Source organism: Budorcas taxicolor, chromosome 15 (assembly GCF_023091745.1).
Source record: "Budorcas taxicolor isolate Tak-1 chromosome 15, Takin1.1, whole genome shotgun sequence".
Lineage (NCBI taxonomy): Eukaryota > Metazoa > Chordata > Mammalia > Artiodactyla > Bovidae > Budorcas > Budorcas taxicolor.
Window position 1 is genome coordinate 71,853,695 of NC_068924.1, and position 13,623 is coordinate 71,867,317.

A 13,623-nucleotide genomic window follows, 5' to 3' on the forward strand; every position below is an offset into this window, starting at 1 on the left:
TTTGAGGGGTTTCACTTGGGATTCTCTGGTAGCTCAGATGGTAAAGAATCTGCTTGCAATGCAGAAGAGCTGGCTTTGATCCCTGGGTTGGGAAGATCTCCTGGAGAAGGGAATGGCTACCCACTTTAGTATGGGTGGGTAACCTGGAGAATTCCATGGACAGAGTATGTTCCAGGCATCGGGTTAAACATTTTATGTGTATTATCCCATTTAATGCTTAAATTGTTATGCCTAATTTATATATAAAGGTGATGAGGAAACCGAGGCTTACTGGAGTGAAATCACCTGCATCTCATTAGGACCTGGTAGCTACAGACAAATCTGGGTCTGTTGGACTCTGAGATCCATCCCCTCCTGGTTCGAAAGCTTAAAATAAGAGAAGTTTCTGTCCACTCATGGTGTTACTTGGGTCTACATTTTTTAAAATTCAGTATCTTTTGCAATAAAGTGAGGTGGCAGCAGTTTTTAAAATTCAGTTTTTTTATGAATGAACTGCATTAGCGTATCCAACTACAAATGTGACAAAATGTAAACTTAGTGTCATGTTTTCTACTTTGATGTGATGAGAGAGAAATAGAGAAGACTGCATTATTTGTTATGTATTAGGAAACCCCATCATTGGGCAGTGAGTTTTTAAACTGCCTTGATGTCTTATGTGTGATTAATCTGGCAGAGGCAGCAGGTTGAAGGTGGTCTGTGTGTGGTTACCCATATCTGTTATTCTTGTGTTCGTTCAGATGGACTTTTATTCTCTAGCAATTTATTGTCATTTGCTCCTCCCTCATGCCCAACCCAGATGCCAGAAATTGAATTTCCTAATGACATCATTATCTCTACAGCAGCTGGTTTTGATAAAGGATGGCAAGTCCAGTAAGGGTAGAAGCAGAAGAAAATGAATTCAGAAGAAACAAATCTTGTGTATGTTCTCGTCATTTTTTAAAAGTATGATAGGTGGAAATGATTTTTAAACAGCAGTATGGTGTAATTTAGAATATTTATATAACATTCAGAAATACTCTGTGGATTTTCCGAGCCTTTAAAATATAATGCTTTCCGGTTTCGGTGTTTTTGAAAGTTCTGGATGGCAGACATGGAGAGAGCACTGTCGAACCTGGCACACTGACAGTTCCTCTCTGCAGGGGTCCACCACCTCCTCCTCTTTCCACTTACCTTGTCCTTGTTCTTGGCCTGTCTTCACCTCTGTTCTCTGTCTGCCTCATCTCTTCCATTGAGGTCTTCCCAACCTTAGAATTCCACTGAGAAATGGATGGGAAAGAGTTTCTATCTGTTCATAGTCCTGTGATGATTGTCGGGGTAGTGCTCGGAATTCTAAGATTACATGTACATATAACACCTTGTTTTCTGAAAGACATGGTGTGTTACATGAGTTAAAAGGGTTTTTCAGGTCATTGAACAAAAATTTCAATCTGCCTCTGGTGCCTGACGTGAGGAATTCAAGGAAACTCACTAATGAACAGATATTTAATGCTAATTTAAAACGATATCGTTTAAAAGGGATTTTCAATTATCTGAATGATGTTGGAACAACTTGTGGCATTGTTTGGTTTGGCGAATCCTGTAAGGAATCTTGTAATATAAGAAGATGGTATTGCATGTACCCATTCTTAATGAGATTAAATTATAATGGAAATATTTCCACCCTTCCCTCCTACCCAAAGCCTGTTTTCTTCCTTTTCCAAGTCCCTGCTTGTTTGGTTGCCTTTTCCGCCTGCTGTCTGGTTGTTGCTGCCACCTAACGTCTCAAAATAAAATTGCAATGAGTTTACTTTTTCCAAAAGATTCTCACCATTGTGCAAGTTTATGGAAATAACACTTGAGAGCAACAGTTGTTTTTCTTGAACTCTTAAATAATAGCACTATGCAGTGATTACTTACTATGGAGAGAATACAGGTAGCATATCTTCCACCAGCAAAAGGTCTGACTAATAAGATAGCAAGAGATTTAAGAGTAAAGGACCATTTAACAGTGTGACCTTGGCATGTATTTCCCCTCATAAAGTCAGGCTCAGTGCTCTGAAAAGGTCTATTCCAGTTTTAACACTTTTTTTTTCCCTATGTTTATTTTTGATTATAAAAGCATAGCCCTTATACATAATACCATTTATTTTTTTTGGATTAAAGGTCTCAGTGTTGACTGTGTTTTCTTTTAGAATTGTGTAAATAGATGATCACATTTTCACCATGTGAGTAGATAGCTGTGATGTCTTTCCTTTGTTCAATTAGATCTGAAGGCTTTGTGTTGTAGATACAACCGTACCCAGAGTATCACTTCTTTGCTTAATTAGTTATGTTTGGGGATCCTTAGCTTGACTTTGGCCCTTGTAATCCAAGTTGGCAAGATGGCAAAAGTTAATGGTGTTGCTTACAAAGTTTCTGGGTTTTTTTTTTCCTTCTAAATCCAAATCCCAGACTGTAAAAGATTTATAGTAACACTGTTCAGCTTTCTTCAGCAGTTTGAAAAGGAACATTAGTATTTCCATGGGCTAGAAAGAGACCTAGAATCTAGATCTAGATTCTAGATCCAGAGACCTACAGCTAGAAAGTTTTCTAGATACAAGAGAGTGAAGAGAGATGAAGTTCACAGTGTGTGATGGAATCTTCTTTCCCGAAGAACATTACAATTTGGCAAAAACCTTTCCTTGAGGACTCCTGTAATCTTACACTGACTTTCTAAAGAATAGTTTAACATTTTAACAGATCTTTTGGTTTTTGCTATTTCTCTGTAAATAAGTCATTCATCCTTTATAACCTTGTGGATGGTTAAGGCGAAGTCGAATGAACACAAACCCGCACCTTCAACTAGTTTTGCTGATCTTTAAAGAATTGATTCCTAGAACCCCTGGTGGGTGGAGAACATTTTGAATAAAATAAAAATGGATTTGAACCTGCTATTATTTTTCTGTTTAGATACCATACCTATTCAGATGGTCATGAATCTTAATTAAATACAGTTTGCTTTGCTACTGTCCTTTGCTTACAGATTTTTCAGACAGGTTTCAGTGATCTTGTTCAAGCCATCCTGACCGAATTGTACCAGTAAAATCTTGAGAGTCACAGCCTCAAGTGACTGGCTCAGTGCTAAATATAGAACCTTTATTGAGTTCCTTTGAGCCACTAATTTTGTTAGTCTGTTGAAAAAGTTAATGTTACTCCTATCAGGTGTATCTGGCATAATTCCTTATACGCTTGAGCAGAATGATCAGAATTTCATTATCTTTTTGCTACTGAAACCTTTCTTTTCTGATACCTTACAGTTTTATTAAACATTGCTATCAGATTTCTGTTTATTATCCAATTATTACTGACTTTTTTTTTCCCTGAGCTGAATAAGGAATGAAGTCATAGGATGGCTTTAATTAGCGGTTAAGACACCTCTGAAGTCAAATATTCTCGGTTTGAATCCTAGCCTTCCTTTGCTCTATGATCTTGTGCAAGTTATTTAACCTCTGTGAATGTCAAACCTTCCCTCACCTCCCAGATGAAGTCTGGGACAGGCCCCACGGCACTCTCTACTTTGTAATGAGATAATTGTTCATTCTTTTTGTTTAGTGTCTTTCTCTTTCTACCGGATAGTTTGCTCCATGATGCAAACTATTGTTTGTGGTTTTTCTGGTTCTTCACATGTGTCTTGCACACAAGTGAATGGCAAATGTTTGCTGAATGATTAAAACGTGCTCTCGTTTAAGAGGTGAAGACACTGAGATGCATATCATGCGTGACTTATCCCAAGTCGCATATTTTCTGAAACAGTTGTAAGTAGAACTCAAGTTTTTAGTCTCCTATATATATATAACTGTATCCTCTGATCTTTCTACTGTACTCTGAAAATTGAAGATCTAAAGAGAGATTGGGCTTCCCAGGTGGCTCAGAGGTGAAAAATCCACTTGCCAGTGTAGAAGCTATGGGAGATGCAGGTTCGATCCTCAGGCCAGGAAGATCCCCTGGAGGAGGAAATGGCAACCCACTCCAGTATTCCTGCCAGGATGATCCCATGGACAAAGGAGCCTGGTGGGCTACAGTCCATGAGGTCACAGAGTCAGACACAACTGAACGCACACACGGAGAGAGAGGTTAAGCAGTATCTACAGATGTGTTACAGAGGTGGAATGTACACATACTCCAATGGGCTATGGAATTGGGAGGCCAATAAAAAGTCCTTTTGCCAGGGGTTGGATACAGAAAGGCTTAGTGAAAGAGAAGACATTTGAACTGTCTGTACAGATAGATTATGGATAGAGAGATCACTCAAGACAGAAGCAACATTTTATGTAATTGTATGTATCATCTTAGTTTCATTATTTTTAATCTTTTTATGTCAAATCTACAAAATGTATAGTAGCTAGCTAATGATCTTGTTTTATTTCAGTGAACAATGTGGGAATGTCATATGAGTATCCGGAATACTTTTTGGATGTTCCTGACTTGGACAGTGTAAGTTGTTTTTTGTAGATTGTGGTCATAGAAAGAATGTGTGCAGGCATGGGTGAGGCAATATGGTATAATGTTGAGACTCTGAGCTCTGGTGTCTAACAGCCGAGGTTCATACCCTGGTCCTTCTACTCACTATCTGAGTTCCCCAGGGAATGACCCAGCCACCCTTAGTCTCCGTTCCCTTGTCTATGATATAGGCAGCTTTACAGAGATGTTAGAAGGATTGAATGAGAAAATATTCATCATCTCATCTGTACAACTCTAGGTTCAATAATAGCTCCAGTTTTATTATTATCATTTTTACTACATCAAAGCAGCTCTGTTTAAGTATCAGGATTCTAAACATCAATTTAAAAGCCATAATGGTGTTAATAATATACAGCAATATAGTGGATTCAGGTAAACTAGCTCTACCAAAATGAAAGCTATATGCTTGATGCATGTCTAATTCTTTAATAAAAACTAGAAAACATATTATTGAAAGAAAATGTAAATTTTAAAAAATTGTTGAAAATATTAGATTCAATAGTTTCTTCTTTCCATGTTAGCAGAGAGGAAATTGCATATTTATTTTAGGTTTAGTGTGGTTTTTTCGCTTGCAGATTTCACTTGTATGTATACTTTGGATTCTGTATACTAGCATGAATTGCTGCATTTAGCTGAAAAATACTGTAATACTGAGAGTAAAATATAAGCTGTCTCTTTACCCCAAATCCTGTCCGTTTCCAAGGTCTATACTGTATCTGGGGAAACTTTCAATGCATCTCTGGATTATTTATATATCTCTATCTATCTATTTTATATATAATATGGTCACTTCCATGATCAAATCTATATAAAATGATCAATATTTCTTTTGCAGACCATCAAGAAACTGATAAATGTTAATGTCCTTTCTGTTTGCAAGGTAAGGAAACTTATAATAAACATGTCATCTTTATAAATAGCTGCTTTATAAATACGTCACCTTTTTCTGGATCTTTCTATTTAAAAACACTGAATCAGTTTGTTCACTTCAGTCAGCTCTTATTTTGATTCAAGTATGTATTCCAGATGAAAGCAATTTATTTCCTTACGTTTTTCAGGAAGTAGAAAGAACTAATTACCAAACAGATATCTATATAGTTCTCCTTTTTAGCAGCTAAGCATTTATTAAATGCCTCTTATACACAAACACTTCTACAAAAACATAGTGAGTCCTGGGAATATGTAGACTAACTTAGGCTGAAGGTTGCTTCTTTTACAAAGCTTTCACCTATGAATAATTCATTGCTAACCTACTGTTTCCAGTCCATATCTCCTGTGGTCCACGTAAGCTGATGAGCTAAATGTTGTGGAAAAGCATTGTATGTGGGACCCCAGAGTAATGAGTATGATTTTTATTAGCCACACATGAAAATTACTCTCATTTCTAGTTGCTAGACGTGCATTATAGCCATGTCACTTGTATATGCCAACAAAAGACACCACAGCTAATATATGCTAAAAGGAAGAATAGCTAGCAAGTATGAGCATCTCAGAACCATCCCTCTCTACCTCTCTTAGGATGAGGAATCTTATTTTCCCAATCTGGGATCGAACCTGTGCCCCCTGTAGTGGAAGCTTGGAGTCCTAACCACTGGACCACCAGAAAATTTCCATTTCCCCTTTTATTTTAACAGTAACTACAATGAGATAGCATACCTTGATTATACATACCAGACCAGCAGAAAATACTGCTTAAGGCAGAATTTCCATGCATAATGTCAGGTAGTTTAAATTTGAACATACTGATGGAACAGCAAAATTATTGATATATTCATTAACTCATATACTAATTTAAGAAAACCAAAAAAAAAAAAAAAGCTTTAAACTATTTGGACTGACCAGATAAATATAAATAAGAAGGTAACTGTATATATGGCATAGTCTTTTTTTTTTTTTTAATTGTGAATATTTAAAGAAAAGTTCTCCTTGGGTCTTCATGTCCTGAGAAATCATAACCGTTACAGAGTTGATTTCAAATTCAAGGACCCTAAAATCTTTTTCCAAGTTCAGAGACCGTAAAATCTTATTATGTCTTGTTCAACTTTTCATATACGGATAGCTGTGCTTCTCCCTGTATAATGTATATGTTGCTTTTAAAGTGTGTAGTTAATTTAGTCTTTATGTGATTTTAGCAATATAGTTGATTCAGGTAAAGCAGGTCTACCAAAAAGAAAGCTACATCATTGTTGCATGCACACTATGTGACATCTGGCAGTTTGTTACCTAAAGGCACCTCAAGTGAATTACATTGTAAGATGACAATTTTATAAAACAAATAGTTGCTCTATCTTTTTTGTTGTGGTTAACCAAGATTTTTTCTCAAGTAAGATTCAGTGTGAGGCAAACTACAAACAAGTGGATCTGTGAGTAGCTTTGGCTCAAGACACACGTGCACAAAATTAATGCTTGTAAAACATGGTTAATGTGCATATATCTGTATAGTCTTAAAGGTATTTCCCTTGGCATGCTATGTAAATGTAATCATTCTTCAATAATCTGTGTAAGGTTTCAAGTTAATTAAATAACTACATCATTTACTAGTAATACGGCCTTTGAGTGAATTACTTACCCTCTGTGCTTCAGTTTTTCATCTATAAATTGAGGAGGATAATTCTCTTTACCTTACAGAGTTGTTTTGGGAATTAAACAAGGTAATATGTGTAAATCTCTTAGAATAGTGCCCAGAGCATACTAAAGGCTCTAAAACATGTTTCTATTACTTTGCTAAACTCAGAGGTGGTGAAGATTTTGAGTAAATGTATGCAGCTATTACTTTTTTAGCAAGCAAATTTTTTGATCAAAATTAAGATCACTTGTGGTCTATAATTTGTTTTATGATTTTTGCCTTTTGAAATGACTGTGTACTATGGTTTTGATAATCCCTTCTCATATATTTGGCCAAATGTTTAAAAATAATGAGAGTTAAAAAATAATGTGTGTTGGAGAGGCGGTCCAAAGATGGCAGAGGAATAGGACAGGGAGACCACTTTCTCCCCCACAAATTCAGAAGATCAAAAGATCATTTGAATGCTGAGCAACTTCCATAAAACAACTTCTGAACACTGGCAGAGGACACCAGGCCCTCAGAAAGGCAGCCCATTCTCTTCAAAAGAAGGTAGGACAAAATATAAAAGACAAAAAGAGAGACAAAAGAGTTAGGGATGGAGACCATCCTGGGAAGGGAGTCTTGAAGGAGGAGAAGTTTCCAAACACCAGGAAACACTCTCATCGGCGGGTCTGTGGGGAGTTTTGGAATCTCAGAGGACAACATAACTGGGAAGAAAAAAAAAAAACCCACAGAATATATGCCTAACTGAAACTCCCAGCAGAGAAGTAGCCCAGATGCTCTCATCTGCCACCAGCAAGCGGGGACTGAACAGGGAGGCGTGGGTGGCATGCTTAGGGTGAGAACTGGGCCTGAATGCCCTGAGGACAATCTGAGGGAGCTAACATGAAATAGCAACCCAAACTGTGGGATAACCAGAAAGAAGAAAAAAAGAGAGAGAGAGAACTTACCTGTGAAAAGCTCTAACCTAAGGCCCAGCCTGGCCTGCTCACAGAACAAAGGACTGAGTGAATACCAGAGGAGAGCTAGCCAGCTGTGGACCGGCACCTCCCCACTACCCAGAGGCAGAGAAGCAGGCGGGCAAGAGCCAGAGCCAGAAGGCAAGGGGCAATCTCGGCCCCAGAGATGGCATCCTCCACCAAACTGTGAGCAGGCTCCCAGTTGCTAACCAAGTCTTCCTGGGATCCTGGATGGTTGACATCTGCCAGGAGGGTTGGAGCCAGAGAGCAGCTTCCCAGAGGACACACACAGCACACCTGAGATGGTGCTCTTGCGACACACCTGGGAAACTGAGTGGCTGGGACCTGGGAGGTGATAAGATGCACAGACCACCTGGGACAGTGTGGTTGCCAAGCACCTGGTTGCCTGAGCTACTCGGACCTGGGAAGGGCACAAAATGCATGCACAGCTGAATCTGTGCCTTTGTGGAGTACCCAAGAACCTGAACCTGAGCAGTTTAGACCTGGGAAGTGCACAAAACCCAGGGCCTGATTTGGACAGTTCCCCTGCAGAGCAATCTGGAGCCTGAGCAATGTAGACCGGGAAAGCACATGCACAGTGAGCTGGGGCAAACCCAGTTTGCTCCAGTTTCCAGACTGTGGAGAGCACATAGGGAATTGATTACTGCTAAATTGCTTTCTCCTCTTTTGATTCCCCCTCTTCTCCTGGTCACATCTATATCCCTCCTTTCTCTTCTCTTCTCCATGCAACTCTGTGAACCTCTCTGGGTGTCCCTCACTGTGGAGAATCTTTTCACCATTAACCTAGATGTTTTTTCATTGGTGCTGTATGGATGGAGAAGTCTTGAGGCTACTATAAGAAAAAGACTGAAAGTCAGAGGCAGGAGGCTTAAATCCAAAACTTGAGAACACCAGAAAACTCCTGACTCCAGGAAACATTAATCGACAAGAGCTCATCCAAAAGCCTCCATACCTACACTGAAACCAAGCTCCACCCAAGAGCCAACAAGTTTCAGAGCAAGACATACCACGCTAATTCTCTAGTGACACAGGAACATAACCCTGAGCATTAAAATTCAGGCAGCCAAAAGTCAAAACCCAAAGACACCTCGAAACTCACTACTTGACACTCCATAGAAAAGAGATACAGCTCCACCCACCAGAACACCAACACAAGCGTCCCTAACCAGGAAACCTTGACAAACCACTCATCCAACCCCACCCACAGGGAGGAACCTCCACAGTAAAGAGGAATCACAAACTTTCAGCATACAGAAGAGCCACCCCAAACACAGCAATCTAAACAAAATGAAAAGGCAGAGAAATATTCAGCAGGTAAAGGAACATGATAAATGCCCACCAAATGAAACAAAATTGGAGGAGATAGGGAGTCTACCTGAAAAAGAACTCAGAATAATGATAGTAAAGATGATCTGAAGTCTTGAAAACAAAATGGATTTACAGATGAATAGACTGAAGACAAGGATTGAGAAGATGCAAGATATGTCTAACAGGGACCTAGAAGAAATTTTAAAAAGAGTCAGTCAATAATGCATAATGCTATAACTGAGATCAAAAGCACTCTGGAGGGAACCAACAGTACAATAACTGAGGCAGAAGAGAGGATAAGTGAGGTAGAAGATAGAATGGTGGAAATAAATGAAGCAGAGAGGAAAAAAGAAAAACCTAACCTAACTTTACACCTAGAAAAAGAAGAAATGAAGAACCCCAGGGTTAGTAGAAGGAAAGAAATCATAAAAATGAGGGCAGAAATAAATGAGAAAGAAACAAAGTAGACTGTAGCAAAAATCAGCAAAACTAAAAGCTGGTTCTTTGAGAAGATAAATAAAATAGATAAACCATTAGCCAGACTCATCAAGCAATAAAGGGAGAAGAATCAAATCAACAAAATTAGAAGTGAAAATGGAGAAATCACAACAGACAGCACAGAAATACAAAGGATCATAAGAGACTACTGTCAGCAACTTTATGCCAATAAAATGGACAACTTGGACAAATTCTTAGAAAAGTATAACCTTCCAAAACTGAACCAGGAAGAAATAGAAAATCTTGTCAGATCCATCACAAGCACAGAAATTGAAACCGTAATCAAAAATCTTCCAGCGAGCAAAAGCCCAGGACCAGGTGGCTTCACAGGTGAATTCTATCAAAAATTTAGAGAAGTGCTAACACCTATCCTACTCAAACTCTTCCAGAAAATTGCAGAAGGTAAACTTCCAAACTCATTCTATGAGGCCACCATCACTCTAATACCAAAACCAGACAAAGATGCCACAAAAAAAGAAAACTACCAGCCAATATCACTGATAAACATAGATGCAAAAATCCTTAACAAAATTCTAGCAAACAGAATCCAACAGCACATTAAAAAGATCATACATCATGACCAAGTGGGCTTTATCCCAGAGATGCAAGGATTCTTCAATATTTGCAAATCAATCAATGTAATACAACACATTAACAAATTAAAAGATAAAAACCATATGGTTTTCTCAGTAGATGCAAAAAAAGCCTTTGACAAAATTCAACATCCATTTATGATAAAAACCCTCCAGAAAGCAGGAATAGAAGGAACATACCTCAACATAATAAAAGCCATATATGATAATCCCACAGCAAACATTATCCTCAATGGTGAAAAATTAAAAGCATTTCCCCTAAAGTCAGGAACAAGACAGGGGTGCCCACTCTCACCGCTACTATTCAACATAGTTTTGGAAGTTTTAGCCACAGCAATCAGAGAAGAAAAAGAAATAAAAAGAATCCAGATTGGAAAAGAAGTAGTAAAACTCTCCCTGTTTGTAGATGACATGATCCTCTACATAGAAAAGCCTAAAGACTCCACCAGAAAATTACTAGAGCTAATCAATGAATATAGTAAAGTTGCAGGATATAAAATTAACACACAGAAATCCCTTGCATTCCTATACACTAACAATGAGAAAACAGAGAAATTAAGGAAACAATTCCATTCACCATTGCAATGAAAAGAATAAAATACTTAGGAATAAATCTATCTAAAGAAACAAAAGACTTATATATAGAAAACTATAAAACACTGATGAAAGAAATCAAAGATGACACAAATAGATGGAGAAATATACCATGTTCATGGATCAGAAGAATCAATATAATGAAAATGAGTATACTACCCAAAGCAATCTATAGATTCAATGCAATCCCTATGAAGCTACCAATGGTATTTTTCATAGAACTAGAACAAATAATTTCACAATTTGTATGGAAATGCAGAAAACCTCAAATAGCCAAAGCAACCTCGAGAAAGAAGAATGGAACTGGAGGAATCGACCTGCATGACTTCAGGCTATACTACAAAGCCAGTCATCAAGACAGCATGATACTGGCACAAAGACAGAAATAATAGATCAATGGAACAAAATGAAAGCCTAGAGATAAACCCACACACCTATGGACACCTTTTCTTGGACAAAGGAGGCAAGAATATACAATGGAGAAAAGACAATCTCTTTAACAAGTGGTGCTGGAAAAACTGGTCAAACACTTGTAAAAGAATGAAACTAGAACACTTTCTAACACCATACACAAAAATAAACTCAAAATGGATTAAAGATCTAAATGTAAGACCAGAAACTGTAAAACTCCTAGAGGAAAACATAAGCAAAACATTCTGACATAAGTCATAGCAGGATCATCTATGCCCTACCTCCCAGAGCAATGGAAATAAAAGCAAAAACAAGCAAATGAGACCTAATTAAATTTAAAAGCTTTTGCACAATGAAGGAAACTATAAGCAAGGTGAAAAGACAGCCTTCAGAATGGGAGAAAATAATAGCAAACAAAGCAACTGACAATCTCAAAAATATACAAGCAGCTCTTGCAGCTCAATTCCAGAAAAATAAATGACTCAATCAAAAAATGGGCCAAAGAACTAAAGAGACATTTCTCCAAAGAAGACATACAGATGGCTAACAAACACATGAAAAGATGCTCAACGTCACTCATTATCAGAGAAATGCAAATCAAAACCACAATGAGGTACCATCTCATGCCAGCCAAAATGGCTGCTATCAAAAAATCTACAAACAATAAATGCTGGAGAGGGTGTGGAGAAAAGGGAACCCTCTTACACTGTTGGTGGGAATGCACGCTAGTACATCCACTCTGGAGAACAGTGTGGAGATTCCTTAAAAAAACTGGAAATAGAACTGCCATATGACCCAGCAGTCCCACTGCTGGGCATACACACTGAGGAAACCAGAAATGAAAGAGGCACCTGTACCTCAATGTTCATCACAGCACTGTTTACAATAGTTAAGACGTGGAAGCAACCTAGATGTCCATCAGCAGACGAATGGATAAGAAAGCTGTGGTACATATACACAATGGAATATTACTCAGCTATTAAAAAGAATGCGTTTGAATCAGTTCTAATGAGGTGGGTGAAACTGGAGCCTATTATACAGAGTGAAGTAAGTCAGAAAGAAAAACACCAATACAGTATATTAATGCATATATGGAATTTAGAAAATGGTAACGATGACCCTATATGCGAGACAGCAAAAGAGACACAGATGTAAAGAACAGACTTTTGGACTCTGTGGGAGAGGGCGAGGGTGGGATGATTTGAGAGAATAGCGTTGAAACATGTATATTACCATATGTGGAATGGCTCGCCAGTCCAGGTTCAATGCATGAGACAGGGTGCTCAGGGCCAGTGCACTGGGATGACCCTGACGGATGGGATGGGGAGGGGGGTGGGAGGGAGGGTCAGGATGGGGAACAGATGTGCACCCATGGCTGATTCATGTCAGTGTATGGCAAAAACCACTACAATACTGGAAAGTAATTAGCCTCCAATTAAAATAAATAAATTAATTTTTAAAAATAGTGAGTTATATTATGTACATGTGTTTCATAATATATCATAATAAAGTAATGATGAAAAACATGTTGAAGTGTTTTTAAATTGCATTTTACTAGCTCCACATTAGTCTCCTGGTCACTTTAATTCCTCTGTCAGAAACAGTGTAAAGTTGTTGCTCTATATCCATTAATTAGTATCTTCTCCTGCAATCTCCATACAGACTGAAGTAAGTCAGAAGGAGAAAAACAAGCATCATATATTAACCACATGTGTGTGGAATATGGAAAAATGGTACAGATGAACCTAGTTCCTGAGCAGGGATCGAGACACAGTTGAAGAGCACGGACGTGTAGACATGGTGGGGGATGGGGAGGGTGGGCTGAACTGGGAGACTCAGTTTGACATAAACACACTACCAGCTGTAAAACAGGTAGCGGGAAGCTGCCGTATAGCACAGCGAGCTATACGATGACCTACCTGTGACGCTCTGCGATGGCCTAGATGGGTGGGATGACAGGACCGGGGGAAAGGAGGGAGGTCCAACAAGAGAGGGGATATATATATATATACATGTAGGTGATTCACTCCATTGCACTGCAGGAACTAACTCAGCATTGTAAAACAAATACTCCAATGTAAAAGAAAAAAAAATTGTACAAAAAAAGAGAAACCCTGGCAGCCTCTGTCTCCCAAAGCATACACTTTGGACTGGCAGTGTACAGAGTAGTAGTGATAAAAAGGCCAAGGTCCTG

The 13,623-nt window shown here is 38.4% G+C and overlaps 1 protein-coding gene across 1 annotated transcript in view; it reads left to right on the top strand.

The window, feature by feature from the left end:
• The window catches only part of HSD17B12 (hydroxysteroid 17-beta dehydrogenase 12), a 169,275-nt gene that overhangs the window by 115,931 nt on the left and 39,721 nt on the right, over positions 1 to 13,623 (top strand). The window contains exons 5-6 of the mRNA XM_052652868.1: positions 4,388 to 4,452; positions 5,315 to 5,359. Of these exons, the coding sequence (XP_052508828.1) occupies positions 4,388 to 4,452; positions 5,315 to 5,359 (110 nt within the window). The remainder of the gene's footprint in view (positions 1 to 4,387; positions 4,453 to 5,314; positions 5,360 to 13,623) is intronic.